The sequence below is a fragment of the Nerophis ophidion genome, linkage group LG11, assembly GCF_033978795.1.
Source record: "Nerophis ophidion isolate RoL-2023_Sa linkage group LG11, RoL_Noph_v1.0, whole genome shotgun sequence".
NCBI lineage: Eukaryota > Metazoa > Chordata > Actinopteri > Syngnathiformes > Syngnathidae > Nerophis > Nerophis ophidion.
In genome coordinates, this window is record NC_084621.1 from 65,925,825 (window position 1) to 65,949,185 (window position 23,361).

At 38.8% G+C, this 23,361-nt stretch overlaps 1 protein-coding gene across 4 annotated transcripts in view; it reads left to right on the forward strand.

Moving 5' to 3' along the window:
* ubr5 (ubiquitin protein ligase E3 component n-recognin 5) overlaps positions 1–23,361 on the forward strand; it is an 83,746-nt gene that overhangs the window by 43,998 nt on the left and 16,387 nt on the right. For all 4 annotated transcript variants that reach the window (XM_061916515.1, XM_061916516.1, XM_061916518.1 and 1 more), the window contains exons 22-45: positions 1,951–2,077; positions 2,162–2,313; positions 5,039–5,134; positions 5,642–5,765; positions 5,870–5,967; positions 7,311–7,468; positions 7,554–7,645; positions 7,753–7,899; positions 8,050–8,168; positions 8,249–8,375; positions 8,568–8,697; positions 8,841–9,001; positions 9,088–9,327; positions 10,249–10,372; positions 10,488–10,599; positions 10,689–10,820; positions 11,219–11,476; positions 11,571–11,839; positions 12,068–12,279; positions 12,375–12,608; positions 15,193–15,266; positions 15,343–15,515; positions 21,075–21,224; positions 21,514–21,731. In XM_061916515.1, the coding sequence (XP_061772499.1) occupies positions 1,951–2,077; positions 2,162–2,313; positions 5,039–5,134; positions 5,642–5,765; positions 5,870–5,967; positions 7,311–7,468; positions 7,554–7,645; positions 7,753–7,899; positions 8,050–8,168; positions 8,249–8,375; positions 8,568–8,697; positions 8,841–9,001; positions 9,088–9,327; positions 10,249–10,372; positions 10,488–10,599; positions 10,689–10,820; positions 11,219–11,476; positions 11,571–11,839; positions 12,068–12,279; positions 12,375–12,608; positions 15,193–15,266; positions 15,343–15,515; positions 21,075–21,224; positions 21,514–21,731 (3,727 nt within the window). The remainder of the gene's footprint in view (positions 1–1,950; positions 2,078–2,161; positions 2,314–5,038; positions 5,135–5,641; positions 5,766–5,869; positions 5,968–7,310; positions 7,469–7,553; positions 7,646–7,752; positions 7,900–8,049; positions 8,169–8,248; positions 8,376–8,567; positions 8,698–8,840; positions 9,002–9,087; positions 9,328–10,248; positions 10,373–10,487; positions 10,600–10,688; positions 10,821–11,218; positions 11,477–11,570; positions 11,840–12,067; positions 12,280–12,374; positions 12,609–15,192; positions 15,267–15,342; positions 15,516–21,074; positions 21,225–21,513; positions 21,732–23,361) is intronic.

Consider the following 23,361-nt stretch of genomic DNA (forward strand, 5'->3'; position numbering starts at 1 on the left):
GGTAAACGTATAGCATGTTCTATATGTTATAGTTATTTGAATGACTCTTACCATAATATGTTACGTTAACATACCAGGCACCTTCTCAGTTGGTTATTTATGCGTCTTATAACGTACACTTATTCAGCCTGTTTTTAACTATTCTTTATTTATTTTAAATTGCCTTTCAAATGTCTATTCTTGGTGTTGGGTTTTATCAAATAAATTTCCCCCAAAAATGCGACTTATATATGTTTTTTTCCTTCTTTATTATGCATTTTCGGCAGGTGCGACTTATACCCCTAAAAATACGGTGTGTGTGTGTGTGTGTGTGTGTGTGTGTGTGTGTGTGTGTGTATTATATATATATATATATATATATATATATATATATATAATACACACACACACACACACACACACACACACACACACCGTATTTTTAGGGGTATAAGTCGCACCTGCCGAAAATGCATAATAAAGAAGGAAAAAAACATATATATGTCGCCAAATAAAATACACCATATATATATATATATATATATATATATATATATATATATATATATATATATATATATATATATATATATATGGTGTATTTTATTTGGCAGGGTTTCAATCTTTTTATGGTTGGTAAGTAGAGGAGGCACAGACATCAGTGAGGATCTACTTTGACTTTAATTTTCAACTCACGTAAACTCCATGTATGTAACATGCAAGCAAATACACCACAGTGTCAATTCCGGTTCTTCAACAATTGCAATATCTTCGGAATAAAAAAGTAAATGAAAAATCAACTAGCCCCCCAATAATTATATTTTATATATATATTGATTAGTTGATTTTTCATTTACTTTTATTACTATTTTATTCATTTTTCATTTACTTTTGTAAAATATGCTTAACAAACAAAAAGAAATATGAAAGTGGTGAAACTGAAATATTTGAAGTGTGATGTGGCGAGGGACGACTGCTAAAAAATGCATTCTAACGAGTAAATGTGATCAAAAGTTGTATTTATGTATTAATACATATGAAAATATATATGTAGAACTATATATATTAATATACTGTATATACATGTACCGGTATACAGTTGTGGTCAAAAGTTTATATAAACTTGTAAAGAACAATGTCATGGCTGTCTTGAGATTCCAATAATTTCTACAACTCTTTTATTTTTTTGTGATAGGGACAAGCGGTAGAACATGGATGGATAATTGGAGCACATACTTGTTCGTCATAAAAAAACATTCATGAAGTTTGGTTCCTTTATGAATTTTATCATGGGTCTACTGAAAATGTGACCAAATCTGCTGAGTCAAAAGTATACATACAGCAAAGTTAATATTTGGTTACATGTCCCTTGGCAAGTTAAATGCACGTCATCGGCATTAAAATTGCACATTCAACATCCGCATTAATACATAATAAATAAAAACTCCTCACTGATCAAAGCTACTGCTATCTTGTGTGCTCTATTATAGTGGCTGTGCAAAAACTTTGTTCATGTTTGTTGCTACGTTTGTTTAAAATACCTGGAACTTCATAGGGTCCGGCTTTTGTCACGTTTTATTGGTTATTCTTATTAAACAATCAAAATAATATGCATTAAATAAAAGCTTTTTTTAAATTAAATTATCGACAAATTGTTGCAGGTTTAAAATCTACTGTAAACAACTTTAGTAGTTTAATACCTATGAAGGTTCTCATTCATCCAGGTTGTCATTATTTAAATCCTTAATTCACAACTAAAAAAGTATGTTCATTTTCATTTCATGTACTGTACATTTTTAGATTTGATTTGTGAAGCTGTCATTTGTACTATGTGGCCAATAACCTAATGTGAATTGTGAATGACCGAAGCAGATATGATTTTGAAAATATTCAAATCATTTAGTTTCTTTTGAGCCTTTGTCCCATTCTTGAGCGGTTTGCTTATGCTAAACAACCATTATTCAATTTCAGAGGCTGAAAGGTCAGAGCGTAACACGTTTGCTGAGCGCTTGTCTGCTGTGGAAGCCATTGCAAATGCCATCTCTGTGGTCTCCAGCAACAGCTCTGGAAACAGGACTGGCTCCTCTAGTAGCAGAGGGTGAGGGAGTTATTGTTCTATAGAAGGAAAGGATAATGCTTTTGCTTTTGTTTAACACTTCATTTTTGTGTGTCTTACTTTAAGACTTCGGCTTAGAGAAATGATGCGGCGCTCTCTAAGAGCCGCCGGCCTTGGCCGCCATGAGTCAGGCCCATCCTCAAGCGACCACCAGGACCCTGTGTCCCCTCCAATTGCCCCACCAAGTTGGGTTCCTGACCCCCCACCCATGGACCCTGGTGTGTGCTTTGAATGGATTATATACTCTGATATGCATCAAAATGTTCACTTTAGCTGGCTTCTATATTCATTGTAATGGAAAACCCTGATGTGTCTTTTTTTTTATTCTATGGGCTGTATACGTGGAATGCTAATCAGCCACATATTTGGATCATAATCTGTAAACAACCTGTTCGCCTATGTCAGTATTTAATGATCAAATAATTTTAGTAATTCAATTTGACTAATGCAAATCATAATTCTTCTGTTATAAATGTGGAAAAAATAAGCTTTTTCCACAAAATGTTTAGGAGCTTTTGGTTAACTGTCCTAAGTGTGTCACTGGAAAAAGGAAGGCTCTACTGCATAAGGCTTAGTTTGCAAAGTTTGAAATGCACATTACAAAATGTGCATGTTTTTGACAAACATATTACAATATTGTATGAAATATTAATATTAATATTAATATATTCACGAGTGAGGGAAGAGTGGATCGTGAGATCGACAGGCGGATCGGTGCGGCGTCTTCAGTAATGCGGACGTTGTACCGATCCGTTGTGGTGAAGAAGGAGCTGAGCCGGAAGGCAAAGCTCTCAATTTACCGGTCGATCTACGTTCCCATCCTCACCTATGGTCATGAGCTTTGGGTCATGACCGAAAGGATAAGATCACGGGTACAAGCGGCCCAAATGAGTTTCCTCCGCCGTGTGGCGGGGCTCTCCCTTAGAGATAGGGTGAGAAGCTCTGCCATCCGGGAGGAGCTCAAAGTAAAGCCGCTGCTCCTCCACATCGAGAGGAGTCAGATGAGGTGGTTCGGGCATCTGGTCAGGATGCCACCCGAACGCCTCCCTAGGGAGGTGTTAAGGGCACGTCCAACCGGTAGGAGGCCACGGGGAAGACCCAGGACACGTTGGGAAGATTATGTCTCCCGGCTGGCCTGGGAACGCCTCGGGATCCCCCGGGAAGAGCTAGACGAAGTGGCTGGGGAGAGGGAAGTCTGGGTTTCCCTGCTTAGGCTGTTGGCCCCGCGACCCGACCTCGGATAAGCGGAAGATGATGGATGGAAATATTAAGCCAAATCGCAAACCTTTGCCTTAATGTGACAATATAGCACTATCAGCATGTATTCTGTCTGTATTTAAGAGTCAGTTACAGTGTCATTACATTACATGTATGATTTGCTCTTTGTGGTTGCACAAGTACAACAGAATTTAATCTTCACCACAAACTTCTTCAAGATTAGACAAACATTGTACAGGTAGACCGAACAGGAACAGTGATGGGTCGCCACTACGGTGTAACATAAAGGTGGGAAAAGTGTATACACTAGGGAAATATAAAGTATAAAAAAAAGTCGATCTCAGACTGGGCTCTTATGGGGGGAGAGGACACAGATAACACAGAGGAACGCTTACTCCAATCAGCAGATGTACCGTTTTTTTCGGATTATGAGTCGCAGTTTTTTTCATAGTTCATAGTTTCATAGCGAGGAAGACATCGAGGAAGAAGATTTCATCGGATTTAGCGATTAGAAATGACAGATTGTTTGGTAAACGTAAAGCATCTTGTAAATGTTATAGTTATTTGAATGACTCCTACCATAATATGTTACGTTAACATACCAGGCACGTTCTTCGTTGGTTATTTATGCGTCATATAACGTACACATATTCAGCCTGTTCAATATTCTTCATTTATTTTAAATTGCCTTTCAAATGTCTATTCTTGGTGTTGGAGTTTATCAAATAAATTTCCCCCCAAAATGCGACTTATACTCCAGTGCGACATATATATGTTTTTTCCCTTCTTTGTTATGCATTTTCGGTCGGTGCAACGTATACCCCGGAGCGATTTATAATCCGAAAAATACTATTATCATGATTCCGAATAGGTAGATATCGTCAATGTCCTCGACTGAAAGGGTTTCCAGGCACGTGGTTCTCCGCTTCTCACAAGAGTCCGTGGCGTGTCCAGCAACAACACTTCTGAGAGGACAGAACCCGAGATCTTATCAATTTTATGAAAGGACAGTTGATCAATTCCATTGTTTAGATTTTGGAGGGCAGTGCAAAAAGAGGAAGCAAGAAAGTTAAACAATACTGGATGAGACAAAGAGGCAAGCAGGGTCGACACAGAGAGGGGAGGGATTGCGACCGTGTTTGCCAAGAGCCTTAAAGATCGGCATTTTCTGGAAATTTGAAATATTGCATTGTCCAGAGAGATGTTCTTTCCACTTTCTTTTTTGTAACATCCTCTCATTGCCTAACAATTAATATAAGACAAATTCAATCAATCAATCAATGTTTACTTATATAGCCCTAAATCACTAGTGTCTCAAAGGGCTGCACAAACCACTACGACATCCTCGGTAGGCCCACATAAGGGCAAGGAAAACTCACACCCAGTGGGACGTCGGTGACAATGATGACTATGAGAACCTTGGAGAGGAGGGAAGCAATGGATGTCGAGCGGGTCCAACGTGATACTGTGAAAGTTCAATCCATAATGGATCCAACACAGTCGCGAGAGTCCAGTCCAAAGCGGATCCAACACAGCAGCGAGAGATTAATGACAAATGGCCATTATTTTAACAAATAGTTATTGGGGAAAATAATTATGATTTTTAACAGTTTGTATAAACTTTACAATGAAAGTTGGGGGCTTGTGATTGTTGGGATAAACAAAAAAAAACAACTAGCATTTACTTTTTTTTTTCTTACGCTATTGTCGATCTTTTCTTAACAGATGGTGACATTGACTTCATTCTAGCACCACCTGTGGCTTCACTAGCAACAGCCTCCACTGGGACCAGCCAGGGACCTAGCACTTCTACCATACCAGGTCCCCTAGAAGCTTCATTAAATAGTAAAAATACAGTGAACGTTATTAGTTCACTGTATATCAGATTTAGTTGTACTTTTGCATTGGCTTTGCATTAAAACCAATGTCATGACCAACCAGTCTAATGACAATTCTTTGAGATATGATGGTTGTTTCATGGCACATCTTTATAATTATATTATTCATTACAAGATGAATTTCACTTTAAAAATATTTTTGCCAATGGGTTGTAAAAATAGTTGTGTACATATTTTTGTATGACCATTGTTTTGAAAGTAAGATCTTTTTCCTCACAGTTTTGACCATGTAGCTGATGTACATTGAACTGGACAGCTGATTTTAAAATAAGCGATTTTTTGTAACCAATGTTTGTTACTGTGTTTTTCAAGTGAAACATATAATCTTTAAAATATTTAGTTGTCGGTGTTATGTGTATGTGTTAGGTGTATGTGGACATGTTTGGGTTTTTGTTTTGTTACAAATATGTTTTTTCTTAAATATGGTCAGGACCATCCATGGAACCATCTGTGGTTGAATCCAAAGACAGGAAAGCCAATGCCCACCTTATTTTGAAGCTGATGTGTGACAGTGTTGTTCTGAGGCCACATCTACGTGAACTGCTGTCTGCCAAGTATGATTTTTATTTTTTTAATAAAGAAACATCAAGCCTTTTTATTTTGTTTTATTTTAAATATTTTGGGCACAATTACATTAATGTATTTGTGTTTTTTGTAGGGATGCCCGAGGAATGACCCCCTTTATGCTGGCAGTCAGTGGGAGAGCCTACCCTGCAGCCATCACTGTGCTGGAGGCAGCACAGAAAATGGCTAAAGGTATGCTAATATGTTGAAATGCTGCATTACTTGCGGCACTTAAATTCCATTTGAAAGAATAGAATCAGCTCCTAAGCAAAGGTCATTGACACATGATTTAAATGTAGCTGTTGTCTATTGTATTTTATTTTTTTCAGTCTAGTTCTTTCAGTGCAAGCTACTTAAAAATGATCCACTGTTGCAAAAATCCAAAGTGCTGGTGATGATTTAATATGGGGGCGGAATCGAGTCTGTGTAAAGACTGCTCCGACAGCAAACTGAGTACGCACCACTTTCATTGTCTATGTGTCGTTGCGTCACCAGGTTAGATCTCCGATCTGGAGATCATTGTGAGCTGCACGGTAATGGTATTTGTTTTGCCATATGTCAGAACGAAATCATTAGTTTTCTAGGTTGTAGTTAACATGAAAGCTTTTCATTTGAAAATTCCCATTCTCTCTGCAGAATTTGGCAACTGTCGGCTAATTAAGTAAAACCACTTACGGATATTATCGTGTAATATTCAAGTAACAAATGCCTGTGCAATAGCGCTCTGTCGCACAGCATTAGAGTAATTAAAATGAAAGTTACCTATTTTGCAAAGACCTGGCTTATTGGCACAGCACTGGGAGCCAGGCGAGAACCAAAAAATGGCTCTTGCTCGGAAACCCTGTGGCGTTTTGATTATCAAAGAGAAAAGTTATGCTGGTACTTATCCTAAAATATTTCTGAAACAGCCACAGTGAAAATTTGGTTTATATATATTTTTTACTTTAATCTGGAAAAAATCCTCTTGATTTTTTTATTTTTATTTTCAAAGGGGTCCTGGCCAAGATGCAGCAACATTACACATAAAATTACATTCACATTACACATCAATATGTCAGGATGGACATCGAGTAAAACAGTTACAGGTAACCTGATGCTGCTTCAAATGCTCTCTGTTTAGATTTAAAAGCATTTAAAGATAAAATTTCAGTCAGCTTCCAGTCTCTTTGTAACATGATCCAAGCAGTGTACTGTATTTGGGAAGGTCGGTCTTTTCATTCAGTCATTTGACCTTAGGAGATAATTAACTAGCAAAGTTCTCACCGAGCTTCAACATTTCCGGCTCTGACACATTCTCATTTGTCGTGGAATTGCTTCAGTCTCTCAAAGAGCATTTCAAGATTTAAGTACATTGTCTGCTGTCATTGCAGCTGAATAACTCTATCGTCTGAAATTTGAGATCCCTAGCCTATTTTGCTGCACTACTCATGATAATACTGTGATGAACTTTCTGACCGTTTTCTGACTTATGTCGTCAAGTATTTGTATTGCCATCTATTTACCTTTTGTGTTTTGCTCCTCTGTCTTAAACACAGTGGGTGATCCAGGCATTGCAGAGAAGGAGGATTCAGACTCTGTTTTCATGGAAATGATTTGTCCCTTGGGGACCAACCCTGACGATTCACCCCTGTATGTCCTCTGCTGCAATGACACATGCAGTTTTACTTGGACTGGAGCTGAACACATTAATCAGGTTAGCCCCTTCACTTGGGGAATCTCTGCGTATAATTGAATCACATGAATGTTATCTAGAAAGCCCTCATTGACTTTGCATTTAGGACATCTTCGAGTGTCGGACATGTGGATTACTTGAGTCCCTTTGCTGCTGCACTGAGTGTGCTAGGGTGTGTCACAAAGGACACGACTGCAAGTAAGTCTTAGTGTTGAATGTGGCTATTTTAAGCTTCTTAAATGTCTTAACTGTAAACTTATCCCGCTTTGCACTCCACCACATGTTGATAATATTTTTTTTGTCAGACTCAAGAGGACCTCTCCAACAGCATACTGTGACTGCTGGGAGAAATGCAAGTGTAAAACACTGATTGCTGGCCAAAAGGCTGCTCGCCTAGATTTGCTATACAGGTTGCTTACCACCACTAACCTGGTTACAGCACCAAATAGCAGGTCAGTTATCCATCGCCAATAAACTTAGATATTAGTACATCTTTTTTGGTTTGTAATACGAGTTGTGGTTAAATTGCGAGATCAATTTTCAAAATAGTACAATTGATTATGTAGGACACATTACTGATTCAAATTTAATTTCATCACCAGGGGTGAGCATATCCTACTGTTCCTAGTACAGACTGTTGCCAGGCAGAGTGTTGAACACTGTCAGTACAGACCACCACGAATCAGAGAGGACAGGAATCGCAAGGCTGCAAGTGCAGAAGGTCACCATGAGCTCCCGTTTTTATTTGAAAGAATTGTCTCGCTACTATTTTGTATGCAAATATTTCCTTTTTTCATTCAGACTCTGATATGCCAGATCATGACCTGGAGCCACCTCGCTTTGCTCAGCTGGCTCTGGAGAGAGTTCTGCAAGACTGGAATGCTCTGAAGTCTATGATCATGTTTGGTTCACAAGAGAATAAAGACCCGTAAGCAAATAACCTGACTTTCAGTAATATATTCAACAGCCTGTATGCAAATATGTTTTCAGTCATAAAGTACAATCATAATGACACTATTTTAATCACATTTTAGCCTTGCTTTAGATAAACAGTATTGTTACCACACCTAGGCTGGTTTACCTGAACAAATAAATGTTTTCTGTTTTTGTTTTTTATTAGTCTGAGTGCAAGCAGTAGAATTGCCCACCTCCTCCCGGAAGAGCAAGTTTATTTGAATCAGCAGAGTGGCACCATTCGCCTTGACTGTTTCACCCACTGTCTTATTGTCAAGTGCGCACCTGACATCACTGTAAGTCCACTCATCAGCCGTCCAGTGCCATATAACTTTGTTCCTCTGCTGTCATATTGTGAAACCAAACTTTTTTTTACATTTTTATCATTTCAAACAACTTTCAAATGAACAGAAATTATCCTTTTTCTCCCCTGTGTCAGTTCATAGACACTTTACTGGGTACACTGGTAAAGGAGCTGCAGGTCAAGTACACACCTGGTCGAAGAGAGGAGGCAGTCACCGTTACTAGGCGGTTTCTTCGCTCTGTATCCAGAGTATTTGTGATACTCAGCGTGGAGATGGCCTCATCCAAGAAGAAAAAGTAAGAAAGAAAAAAATTAGATAATTGATTTGTTATTTTATGCCTTTGATTTCTGACACACTGACTGTATCTTTTCTTCAACATAGCAACTTCATCCCTCAGCCCATTGGAAAATGCCGGCGTGTTTTCCAAGCTCTTCTTCCCTATGCTGTGGAGGAGCTCTGTAATGTGGCAGAGTCACTAATTGTTCCAGTTCGGATGGGCATCGCAAGACCAACGGCCCCGTTTACTTTGGCTAGTACAAGTATTGATGCTGTTCAGGGCAGCGAGGAGCTCTTCTCTGTTGAACCACTTCCTCCAAGACCTTCACCCGATCAGTCCAGCAAGTACGTTTTCCGCAAACAAAATGTTATGTGTAAATTCATTATTCCTGGCATTTGTGTGTTGATATGTTGAAGAGTGGGGTAATAGACGGTATAAATGATATAGAATTGGCCAACAATAGTTGTAAATACTAACGGTATATCGTTATATAGCATTTCGTTGACACATACTAGCTGTGTCCCACAAATTTGACAGCTCCACAAGAACGAACACGTCCTCAACGCTTGGCAGCATTCCTGCTAGCGAGCCAGCGGCAAACGTGCCTCCACAGTATGAAGACGCTTCAGAATTCACTAATCCTTGTATCAATTGTGGCAAATAAATGTTTGTTACATGAGGATCAAGTTATAGCTAAAAATGCTACACTACACACAGAAGGATGATATGCTAACTGCTGAGCTAGAGCTTAACTCTTAACAGATTGTTGAGCCATACAAATATGCGGTAACGATACCAAGTATATTATCAGTATTTGGCCAATACTTCAGTGGTTAAAGTATTTTTTTTAATAGTAAAAAAATATTTTGTCGTTTTTTGTTGTTGTTTGTTTTTGTTTACTAACTAAGGAAATAAGTCCCTGGACAAAGCAGCGCCTTTCGGGCAAAAAACACAGGTTTAAATCAGAGTCAATAGTCGCAAATAATAAGAAAAAAATATTGATATTAATACACCTCTTCCTGTGTTTTTTTTCTCAATGTAATTTTGATCAAAAATGTAATCAATCATTGGTCTTAAAAAAATTCAATATCCGTATTGGCATATTAATTATTTAAGTCTTTGTAACCCATTAACAGTGATATATATCGTTTTTGCAATATATCGTAATATACATTTTTGTCTATATTGCCCATTCCCAATCCAGCTGTTTTGACAATGAAACCACCCAAAAATATTTTAGTAGATCTTTTCCTTTTTTCCCCAAGTTCCAGTCAGACGACCGCTTCTTATATCATCAGGAACCCCCAACCTCGGCACAGTGGCCAGTCCCAGCCTGTCAGAGGAAGAGATGAAGAACAGGATGACATAGTATCAGCAGATGTGGAAGAGGTGAGAGGCTCATTAAGGCCTCACTTAACAGAATATCCAATTAATTTCACTGCATGTTTGCTCCAAGAATGGAATCTGTAGAAATACTTAACTGTGATGAATGATTATCTCTCAGGTTGAAGTGGTCGAGGGAGTAGCGGGTGAGGAAGACCACCATGATGATCAAGAAGAGCAGGGAGAGGAAAATGCTGAGGCAGAAGGACAGCATGATGAGCATGATGAAGATGGTGTGGCGCTGACTTTTTCTTGACAGTCAAATTGGGAACTATGACCTAAAGAGAATTTAAAAAAATTTTTGTATGTTTGTTTCTTTTAGGGAGTGACATGGAACTTGATCTTCTCGCAGCTGCAGAAACGGAGAGCGATAGTGAAAGCAACCACAGCAATCAAGATAATGCTAGTGGCCGCAGGAGCGTTGTTACAGCAGCTACAGCTGGCTCTGAAGCAGGTTGGTATTTATTCATGACTCATCTAAATAAGCTTTATTCATGGAAAGCGATTTCAACATTTCTCTTAAATCACCTGCTTCATTGTGGTGTATCTTTTTAAATTGCTGAATAATTCACTCCTCTCAAAAATGCTAGTGCTTTTCTCTGCGTTTTGGTTGTGGGATGTTTTGACACCTAATGATACAGCAGATGAAATGGTTCCCAGCTGAATACTCAGTGTTTCATTTACATGGAGTAGAGTATATTTTGCATATCTTATTTTTATTTAATCTTTTATGCAGATAGAGATAACATGACAAAAGTAACTTTTCCAAATGCATACAGTTGACTTGAAATACAAAGAAACAGTGATGCAAATAAGCAATAACTTCCTGTTGTCTGTGTATTGTTTTTACAGGAGCAAGCAGTGTCCCTGCGTTCTTTTCAGAGGATGACTCCCAGTCCAATGACTCTAGTGACTCTGACAGCAGCAGTAGTCAAAGCGATGATGTCGACCCGGAAACATTTCTGTTCGATGAGCCGCTGGAAAGGACAACTAATGCGTCCCATGCCAACAGTGCAGCTCAGGCTCCTCGATCCATGCAATGGGCAGTTAGAAACACTCCCAGCCAAAGGGCTGCTGGAAGTGCTCCTCCCAGCTCATCAGCATCAGCTGGTCAGTGGATCTTTGTTGCTTTCTTTAGCCAAATGCATTTTTGCACTTGAGTAACAAACACACATGGCTATAATATTTGTCTTTATTTTGACAGCGAGCTCAACTGGCCTCATATATATTGATCCAACAAACTTGCGCCGCTCAAGTGCAATCACCTCTAGCGCCGCTGCAGCTGCTGCTGCTCTGGAGGCCAGCAACTCCAGCAGCTATCTGACATCTGCCAGCAGCCTAGCTCGGGCCTACAGTATTGTCATCAGACAGATCTCAGACCTTATGAGTTTGATTCCAAAGTACAACCACCTTGTCTACTCGCAGTATCCTGCCTCTGTGAAGCTTACCTATCAGGATGCGGTCAACCTGCAGGTGAGCTATAGAAATTCTTGAAATACATTTATGTAAATTGGCCTCATGTTTTTGGAGTATTTTTGACCACATCATATTAGAGCACACAGTATAGACTGGTTTAATCAGTATCATATTTGTTTTTGTAGACCCTGGTTATTCTTTCATTTCAGAAGGTTTTTCACTACTTGAGCTATTCGATCTGTTCTGCCATATAAGTTGTACAATTTTTTTTTATTGTTGAATCAGAACTATGTTGAGGAAAAGTTAATACCCACCTGGAACTGGATGGTGTCCATCATGGATTCCACAGAGGCTCAGTTGAGATATGGTTCTGCATTGTCATCTGCTGGAGACCCTGGTCACCCTAGTCACCCGCTTCACGCCTCTCAACATTCAGCACGCAGGGAACGAATGACTGCTCGGGAGGAGGCCAACCTCCGCACCCTCGAAGGCCGCAGGTACAAAAAAAAAAAAAAACGTATTCTCTTCTCATCCTTGAAATAATTTATGTAGCTGTGAAATATAAAGGAGGCTCACTTGTTTTGTTTTTCAGAAGAGCAGCCACTCTGCTTACAGCTCGCCAAGGCATGATGTCTGCCCGAGGCGACTTCCTAAACTATGCCTTATCACTCATGCGCTCCCACAATGATGAGCACTCAGATGTGCTTCCAGTGCTGGATGTTTGCTCGCTGAAACATGTAGCCTATGTTTTCCAGGCCCTAATCTACTGGATTAAGGCCATGAACCAGCAGACCACTTTGGAGACCCCACAGATGGATAGAAAGAGGTAATTGGGCATATCATGCCTCACATTTGCTTCTTAATTCACAATCTCATATCTGTCACACTTCTGGCTTCCGAGTAAAGTTGTCCCCCATACCAGTGTGGAAATATTTGTCTAGTTCATTTTAGTTTGAACTCACTATGATGAATAAACAAATCTGAATTCAATGCCTTGAAGAAAGAAACCCAAAATTTTAGTAGTAGCTGTAATAATGTTTAATTTTGCTTCCCCGTTAACGTTTTTGGCACCAGTTTTTTAGCAGACTATTGGCAAATCTTGTTTAATATTTGTCGCTTCATTTTAGCAACTAGGTCTCAGATAACTGAGTAAAATAATTATATATTTATATACAGTGGCACCTCGATTTACAAAATTAATTGGTTCTTACAGTTGGTCCATTGCAAAGTTTGTATAGTGAAGCCAATTTTTCCATAGGAAACCATGTAAATATGCATAATGGGTTCCAGCTTTGACAAAAGTCCACATTTTATTGAAGGTTTGTACAAATTTAACACAATATGAAGTGCTATACAGTACTCTATAATAAACATAACAAGGGGGTGATAGATCAATTTTCTCTTTATTAACAAGCCCAAACCACAAGCTACTGTATGTGCGCACACAAACACACACACATGTATGTGCCCACACAAATGATAAGAAATCACTAAAATCCCTAAACTTTAACGATATAGCTACAATAATAAAAAATTAAAATCCACTTACTATCCATTGTCGGTGAAGGAGTAGTTGGCTAGAAAGGAGCACAGACAAGGAGAACGGAGTGCTGAGGCGTGCATCTTTTTACAGAAAAGTCAAATTCAAACTTGCTGTGGTACAAAGCATGCTTTGTCATGTCTCCATACTTGTGAGTGCCATTAATGTTCTCCTAAAAGTCTTTATTTTTATTTTTTAAATCCACAGCAATTCCCTCCTTTCCACACTGATCTGTTGTCTTTTTGGGACTCATAAAACATCTTGAAAGTATTCAAAATGCTTCATTTTATCCACATTTTGTATTGTTAGTCTTTTTCTGAAATTGAATACATATATTTTGCCATCAGAATTCTATACACAATAGACCCATAATGAGAATATGAAAACGTTTTTAGAAAGTTTTGCAAAGGTAATGAAAATAGTAAATTAAAAAAATCACATCTACGTAAGAATTATTGGCTTTTGCCATGAAGCTCAAAAGTGACGCATCCTGTTTCAACTCATCATCCTTGAGATGTTCCTAGAGCCGAATTGAAGTCCACCCGTGGTAAATTCAGTTTAGTTGGGCATGATTTGGAAAAGCAGACACCTGTCTATATTATATACAAAATCCCACACTCAACAGTGCATTGGAGAGCATAAACCAAAAATTAAGTTGAAGGAATTGTCTGTAGATCTCCGAGGCAGGATTGTCTCGAAGCACAAATTTAGGGAAGAGTACAGAAAAATATCTGCTGCCTTGAGGGTCTCTACATCCGTAAATGTAAGAAATTTAGAACCACCATGACTCTTCCTATAGCTGGCCGGCTGTTTAAACTGAGAGATTGGGTGAGAAGAGCCCCAATCAGGGGTGTGACCAAGAACCCGATGGTCACTCTGTCAGAGTTGCAGCATTTTTCTGTGGAGAGGACAACTTTACAGGACAACCATCTCTGCAGCAATCCACCGATCAGGGTTGTATGTTATAGTGGCCAGACAGAAGCCATTCCTTTGTAAATGTTTGCCAAAATGCACCCGAGAAACAAAATTCTCTGGTCTCATAAGATAACGAATTAACTTTTCGGCATGAATGACAAGCATCATGTTCGGAGGAAACGAGGCACCGCTCATCACCAAACCGATACTATCCCTACAGTGAAGCATAGTGGTGGCAGAAGCATGCTGTGGGGATGTTTTCTCAGCGGCGGGTACTGGAAGACGAGTCAGGATAGAGGAAAAAATGAATGCAGCAATGTAGAAACACATAGATGAAAACCATGTCCAGAATGCTCTTGAACTCAGATTGGGGTAACATTTATCTTTCAGCAGGACAACAACTTTAAGCAGGCAACCAAGATGTCAAAGGAATGCTTCAGGACAACTCTATAAATGCCAGAGCCCAGATTTGAATCCGATTTCTTTGGAGAAATCTGAAAATGGCATTAGCCTTATTCCATTCTGGAATAAGGCTATAACATAACATGTAGAAAAAGTGAAGCACTGTGAATACTTTCAGGATGCACTTTAGACAAATAGACAAAACTTTTTAAAAGGGAAAAACACACAAAAGGCACAAAGGCTGAAGCGCTGAGGAGTGACCAGTTGTGTCCTGGGCAGCAAGTGCACCGCCCTGCTTTGTGCCTACAGGCATGACACAAAATGAATGACTGAATGAAGGATTTGCGCATTTATAAATAGAGGGGATCGTAAATCGAGTTTTCACTGTAAAATATTATATACAAGAAAAATTGTTTACAAAAAATATAAAATGCATTTTTAAAAAGGTGTCATTACTTTATGGTATGCACTTGCTCTATACGGGTCTTTTTTTTAACCATTATTGAAAAGTTACCTAACTTTGACACATTTCCTGTTCATAATCTTTTCCTAGGAATCGAGAGATTTTGGAATTGGGTTTGGACAATGAGGATTCAGAACATGAAAATGATGAGGACACCAATCAAAGTATGCTCAATGACTGCTACATTTAAAATCATTGTTCAATTTGTATTTAACAGTGTCTTTCTTCGTCTCACTGCAGGTTCGACTCTACAAGACAAAGATGAAGATGCTGCTCCTGCTGAAACGGGCCAGAATCACCCTTTCTTCCGTCGCTCGGACTCCATGACTTTCTTGGGCTGCATTCCGCCCAACCCCTTTGATGTTCCCTTGGCGGAGGCCATACCACTAGCAGACCAGCCCCACCTCCTGCAGGTGAGAGTTGTAGCGGCAAGGTCATAAGCAGTCTTGTATAAAGTACTTGAAATCAATACTTAAGTGAAGACGCATGCACTAAATTAGTCGGATTTCTCCAATAATTTGCCTCAAAGAAATATTAAACTGGCTTCATTCGGACTCCTGAACTAAATACGTGTGAGATGGAAGAGAATGAAGCAGGTATATTATGAAGCAAAAGATAAAGTGTACACAAACATCTTCACACTGCATAAGTGCACTCCAAACTGGTGAGCAATAACTCGCACAAATGTCAAGCTTTTCCACAGCAAGAGCAACTTTCTGGAGCGGTATTGGGGAACAAACTGTATTTTCCTTTGGTTTTAAAACTCCAGCCACCAAGCCACAGAGCATTTTGAATGAACTCTGAGACATTTTAAAGTTTTCTTTCCCTTCTCCGTCCAAAAATTCCTTAAACAACTTCCCCTGCCAGTCTTTTTTTGCTTTGGACACATAAGTGCTCCGAGCCATTCTTGGTAATGGTGTCATGTTTATTGCGCAATCTAAGACCATTTTTTGATATTGTCTGCTATTTAACATCAACATAGCCATAAGAGACTTAATATTTCTAATCTGTGGTCATCAGTTAAAACAAGAGCTGGGCTGTTGATTTCTGATAAGAAAACTTATGATCAATCTGAGAAGCAATACATTAGGGAAAAGGTAATAAACGCCCTCCAGTGTACGGTAGGCACATGGCATATGACCAATAGTTGCACTAGAGCAGGGGTCAGCAACCCAAAACGCCGAAAGAGCCACATAGGACCAAAAATACAAAAAACAAATCTGCCTGGAGCCTCAAAAAATGAAAAGCTGTATATACTGTAAGTCTTATGGTGAAGGCAACACATGACGTAAGTGTCTATATTTCCTATATTAGCCTATTATCAAAATGACTGTGTCGCAGGCTGAAGCAAATCTTCGTTGACAGAAATGTTAAAATTGTATATATTTATTCTACACATTCTTACAACATTAGAAACCATTAGTAAATCAGAGGCTACTCTGAAGGTGAAATAATGGAAATGACTGGCTTTTAATGACCAAATGTATAGATGTGTGTCCAAGTTAAAGGAATCGGCAGGCTGTTTTCTTTTAATAGATTTATTACAATCTTTGGCAAGCTAGGTATTGTTTGATGTGGTCTGGAACAACATGGCACACAAACAACTATCTGAAATGCACCCAATATTAACTACAGATAAGGTGTCATGAGACATGCAAAACTAAATTATATATAAAGAAGATAAAAGTCAAGGATATTAAATTATCTCAAATATAGCTACAAATGAGGCATAATGATGTAATATGTACATACAGCTAGCCTAAATAGCATGTTAGCATCGATTATCTTGCAGTCACGCAATGACCAAATATGCTTGATAAGCACTCAACACAATTCAATGACACCAACAAAGCTCACTTTTGAGCATTCAAACACAGTATAAAAGGTTTGGTGGACAAAATGATACAAAGAATGAGTGGCATAAAATATGTCTTTCTCTGACATCATTGAATAAAGTTATACATGTTAACAAACTATGGTGAGTTCAACGACCGCCAAAATTAGTAGGACAAAACGTTGCTCGTCAAATACTCTCATCAGAGAATCATGTTTGATATAAACACTGGGATTTTTAATAATTAGGGAGGTTTGTTTCATGTTGTCCTCCAACAGAAACCCTTATAAAACAAAAATATTTTTTTCACCCATCTTTTTCTATTTTCATTCATTTATAAAAAAAGCTCCAGGGGAGCCACCAGGATGGTGTTAAAGAGCCACATGCGGCTCTGGAGCCGCAGGTTGCAGACCCCTGCACTAGATTGTCCATTGGGAGTTCATATTTACAGTTGTGATCAAAATTATTCAACCCCCACACAATTTTGGTGTTTTACCAAGTTGGACATTTATTTCGTATTTTGTTTGTAGTCATATCAAATAAAGATGCATTAAATAGACAAATGCAACTTGAATTACAACATTATATTTTGTAACATACCAAACAGTGTCATTTCTTCGAATACCTCATTGACAAAATTATTCAACCCCTTGAAGATCATAACTCTTAAGAACAGAATTTGAATAAGGTCTTTACAATGAGGTGTTGAAAACACCTGTAGATGTGATTAGAACCATAACGAGCAACAATTAAACTGATTGAAAAAGACTGTGACGCTCAGCTTCTTGTAGATGGTCAATGGTGTATTTGCAACATGGTGAAGTCCAGGGAGTGGTCAAAGAAGTCAAGAGAGAAGGTCATTTCTCTTCATAAGAAAGGATATGGATATAAGAAAATAGCAAAGACATTACACATTCCAAGAGACACAGTTGGGAGCATAATTTGCAAGTTTAAAGCTAAAGGCACAGTGGAAACACTACCTGGGCGTGGTAGAAAGAGGATGCTGTGTGCAACTGCTGTCTGGTATTTGAAGCGTACAGTGGTGAAAAACCCCCGGGTAAGAGCTGAGGAACTACAACAGGACATTGCAGAGGGGGGAACGCAGGTTTAGTCCCAGACAATAAGGCGCGCACTATGAGATGAAGGCCTCCGTGCCAGAACTCCCAGGCGCACCCCACTTCTGACTACCAGGCACAAGAAAAATAGACTCCAGTGTTCCAAAAATCATCTGGACAAACCCCAAAGGTTTTGGGAAACTGTTCTATGCAGTGATTAGACAAAACTGGAACTCTTTGTGCCTATGAATCAACGTTATGTCTGGAGGAGAAAAAATGAAGCTTACAAAGAGAAGAACACCTTGCCTACTGTTAAGCATGGTGGGGGGTCAATCATGCTCTGGGGCTGTTTCTTTGCCTCAGGTACCGGGAATCTCCAGCGCGTTCAAGGCATTATGAATTCTATTTCCTACCAGGATATATTACCTGCAAATGTCATGAAGTCAGTGACGAAGCTGAGGCTTGGGAGACGTTGGACCTTCCAACAGGACAAGGATCCCAAGCATACCTCCAAATCAACATCAGAGTGGTTGCAGAAGAAGGGCTGGAAGACTCTGGAGTGGCCTTCACAGTCGCCAGACCTAAATCCTATAGAAAAGCCTTGGTTGGACTTGAAGAAGGCAGTTGCAGCACGCAAGCCCAAGAATATGAATGAACTGGAGGCCTTTGCCCAAGAGGAATGGGCTAAAATACCTGTAGATGGTTGCAAGAAGCTTGTGTCCGGTTATATATCACCTTTGAAGGATGTCATTACTGCCAAAGGGTGTTCTACTAAGTACTAAAGATGCATGTAACTAGGGGGTTGAATCATTTTGTCAATGAGATATTAAGAACAATTTCCTCTTTTGGTATTTTGTAAAATACAGTGTTACAATTTAAGTTGCATTTGTCTATTTGACACATCTTTATTTGATATAACTATAAACAAAATATGGAATAAATGTCCAACTTGCTAAAACACCAAAATTGTGTGGGGGTTTAATAATTTTGATCACAACTGTAAGTGAAAATATGAAATAAATTAACTATTTGATAACTGTAATTCCGTGCATGGAAACTTAGTCAGTGACTTTGGTGGAAGTTAGTCAACTTTTACAATATTACTTGAAAATAAAAGTATTCAAACTAAGCGTGTAATGTGACGTCACTTGGGATGCACTGATCCACTTTTTTCTTTTCAGATCCAATCTAATATTGTACCTGAATTTGGATAATAGCCAAGACCAATACCATTCTGATACCATTACTACAGAGTGTTTGCTTCAATATCATTAATCATTATAATTTTTGTTTCATATGAGGGTGTAATAAGCCTCTCAACACGTAAGAATGTAATGTAGGAATTAGGTATAGGTTTTGTGCAATAAGTGACATACAATACCATGCATTATCAGTACATTTTTTAATATCTTTATGGTGAATGCTTTTGAACGTTTAACAATAATCAACACAGTATCTAAACTAGTTACTTATTGTCTTTTATGACATACAATTGTTTAAGCAAAACAAAGTCAATAGTACTCAATAACTAAACCGAAATTACCGTCCGCGACTCATTTAAACGCTTTGGTTTTTGCCTTCCCGTGTCCGTGGAATTTTCCAGCTTTTGTAAACATTAACAGAAACAATTAAATTATTTTTTGAAAAAATATATATACTGATACTACCCTTGATATTGACACCACTAAATTTTGGATTAATCCACTTCAGTGGCCTAGTGGTTAGTGTCCTCCCTGAGATCGGTAGGATGTCAGTTGAAACCCCGGCCGAGTCATACCAAAGACTATAAAAATGGGACCTATTACCTGCCTGCTTGGCACTCACCATCAAGGGTTGGAATTGGGGGTTAAATCGCCAAAAATTATTCCCGGGCGCAGCCACCTTTGCTGCTCACTGCTCCCCTCACTTCCCAGGGGGTGAGGGTAATGGGTCAAATGCAGAGGATAATCTCACCACACTGTGTGTGTGTGTGTGTGTGTGTGTGTGTGTGTGAGAGAGACAACCATTAGTACTTTAACTTACTTGTGTACTGACTGCGATAATACTGACACACCAAACGTTTTTTTTTTTTATACTCTTATTAATATATTTGTTAATTTAAAGTAACTGCTTACTTTCTGCTGTAACATGTTTCCATCTAAAGTTTGCTAAGTACTTGGTGTCGTTTAAAGCTAGCATACGCCTAGCTTAGCTATTAAATGCCTACTCCTGGCTTGCTCTGCGTAACATATTTATCCTTGTCCTGCAGTGCTAATATACTTGATAATGGTACTTAAGATACTAAGAAATGCTGTTTATCCGCCGTAATGGAGGTGATTATTTGTCTAGGGCAGCGGCTGCACAATGTGTATGGAGACACTTATTTAGCTGCTTGCAGCCTCTCAGCCAGAGAGGATTGGTGTTTGTGATCAGCGTTGAAAAGCATTAGTTAGCCAATTAATGCTTTATTCATGCTTTTTCCCAAAAATAGGCCGATACCAGCCGGTGGTCGATCGATCTGCATATCCTTTATAAGAATGTATACATGTATAAACAGCACAAATGAAATAGGCTGGCTCTGCATCAAAAAAAAAGCCTTACCTGTCCCTATTGTTTCCAGCATCCACTGAAATGGCAACAGCTTAAAGAGTTCACTATTAATGATGAATTGCCTGATGACGGTTGGAGTAGCTGGTTTTCACCCTTTTTGATGCCACTGTCATTGCTAGTATCTGATCGACGAGCAAGTAGTTTAAAACATATTCTGAAGCAGAGGTCACTAAATAAATGTGTATCTGTATTGTAGTCCGTAACGGTGGTTCCGCCTCTCTGTACAGCAGCTTTGCAAACATGCATCGCATTCAGCTTTCTTGTTTTGCATTGAAACCTAACCTCAAAGTTTCGTGTTTGGTTCAATGCTCATCATGCCTTCATTCTTTGGGGCATCAGAAATAGCCCCGAATGAAGGCACCTCTCGCAGCATATTTTATGATTGAAACCAATTTGTTCAATTTTTGGGGCTGCAGTTTGTGATTTTGTGTACAACATTAAAGTATTATCAATTTGTAGTTACATATGTTTTTGTTGCACTACTACTTTTTCAGCCTAATGCGAGGAAGGAGGATCTGTTTGGGCGACCCTCTCAGGGTTTGTACTCATCTTCTTACCTGGCAACTAAAGGCCTGGCTGAGGCAAGCGCAGACAGGAACTGCCTGGAGGTAAACTTGGGCTCCTCTGTACCCTCCCCCTCACAGGTATACCACCCATCTTCATTTAAAAATATGTTTGTAGCTGTGTTCTAATAGTTACATGTAATGGAAATAATTTCCTTACTCTTATGCTCATTGCTGTAGTAAAGCATTAGGAATGTTGGCTACAAAGTCTAATGAATATAATTAGTGATGTTGCTCACAATTCAAATGAATATTAGAATACAGCTTAATTATTTTGTGTCCCGTGTAACCATTTCCATTCTTTCATCCTAACTCTGTTATTTTGACACCTACAGAATGTTGACCTGAATTTGATTTCCATTAACCACAGGTCCTTCCCACTAAGATGTCTTATTCGGCCAACCTGAAGAATGTAATGAGTATGGAGACTTCTCAGCAAAACTCTGAGGACCAACCACTAGCAAACCAGGAAATAGAAGCCTCAAAAGCTGGTCCTTCACCCCATGATCTTGCTGCTCAGCTGAAGAGCAGCCTGCTAGCTGAGATTGGCCTCACTGAAAGTGATGGACCTCCTCTCCCGTCCTTCAGGTTGCAAACAGTTTACTCACTAAATATAATTAATGTGCAAAAACACTGACATTGTTTAATCATCACTATTCAGAGACATACCTATGTTAAAATGTCTGTGTAATGCTAACATTGTAATAATACTTAAAAGTGTCCTGATACGTTTTCCTTTCTGATATGATACAGATATTTACACAGTACGATATCAGCACAAGTTATATTTTGTAGTGTGGAATGACAGAAACTTTAGGAAAATGGACAAGGAACTGATTCAATTTTAGGCCTGATCTGGATCGTTATGATTGTGTGTATGTTGGCTGCAACGCAGAGACAGACAGTTGATTACTCACAATAGTGTTCACTCCGTTTATTTATTTCATTGAGCTATAGAAAGATAAAAAGTTACGCAAGTTATTTTCTTCGAAATTTCTGAAATGTGATAAAGAGCAAGTAATTTTGTTTTGGGCTGATCCGGATCATTTCAACTGAGTTCTGACGTTTACATTATGAGCTTCAATTTGATACCAAAATGTATATCGATACATTTCCAAATAAAGGAAACTACGAAAAATATCAAAATTCGTTTTATTTTATAGAAAATCTTTCAATACAATAACATATGTGTCCTATTACACTCAATAACAATTTTACAAGGTAAACTATACATTAAAGGGCATTAAACACTTTTGGATTTTCTTGTTGCATTCAGAACAATTTACAATTTTCCATATTTACATATGGTCTGCCATAATCAAGGATTAGATTACAATATAATAAAAAGTTTTGACATATTAAATGCTTCATAATTTATGCTTGCCACGCCTGGTCTGTGCTTTAAAAAACATACAATTTGTAAATACTAAGAATAAAACAATGTATAAATGTACAGATAGGACATGTAGCAGGTAAAACACACATTTGTTAAAGATAAAACACAAATTGTAGTAAATTTGTTCCAAATTGCAGTCATTTAACCTGCATCAGTTGACGGTAGATGGACGGTTTTAACTCCGCTAATATTAGGCATCAAGCCAAGCAGCTGTGTGCGTCTGCGTATATACATGTGTAAAGCAGGGGAGCTGAAAGTAGTATTTGTGTTTTTGCGAGAATGGCAATGGGTTACCTGAGTGACGTCGGTGAGTGTGCAAGTAAAGAGAGAGAGGATGAGTGTGCACTGCACAGTAGAAGGATAAACGGGTCCGGTTTTGTCCTGCAAAACTAATAATACAGCAACCAGATTGTCACGAATCAATAGCCTAGTCATTCTGACCCGAAAGCGGAGCTCAGCAGACTCATTGGAAGGAGCGTCTGCCTTGGGCTCCTCGACTACTGTCTGCACCGGAGCAGGGCAGATGTAACAACTACATTATTACCTGTCACTCTTTATAACTACCTTGTGCAGATCTTAATGCTTATTATTTAAATGTTTACCTAAGCAGCGATGATAATGCTAATCGCCACATTTGGCGACGTGTGTTTTAAAGCAGCACTTGCAGCACGCGCGCCCCTGTTTAAGGCATCACTTTTGTTAGTTTTGAACCGCAAATACATCCATATTGCACTTCACGCACCCCCTTTATTGACTAATAGAATTGCCATTTTTTTTGCTATTCTTCTTCTCCAAGATGTTATTGCTTGTATGCCCATAGTG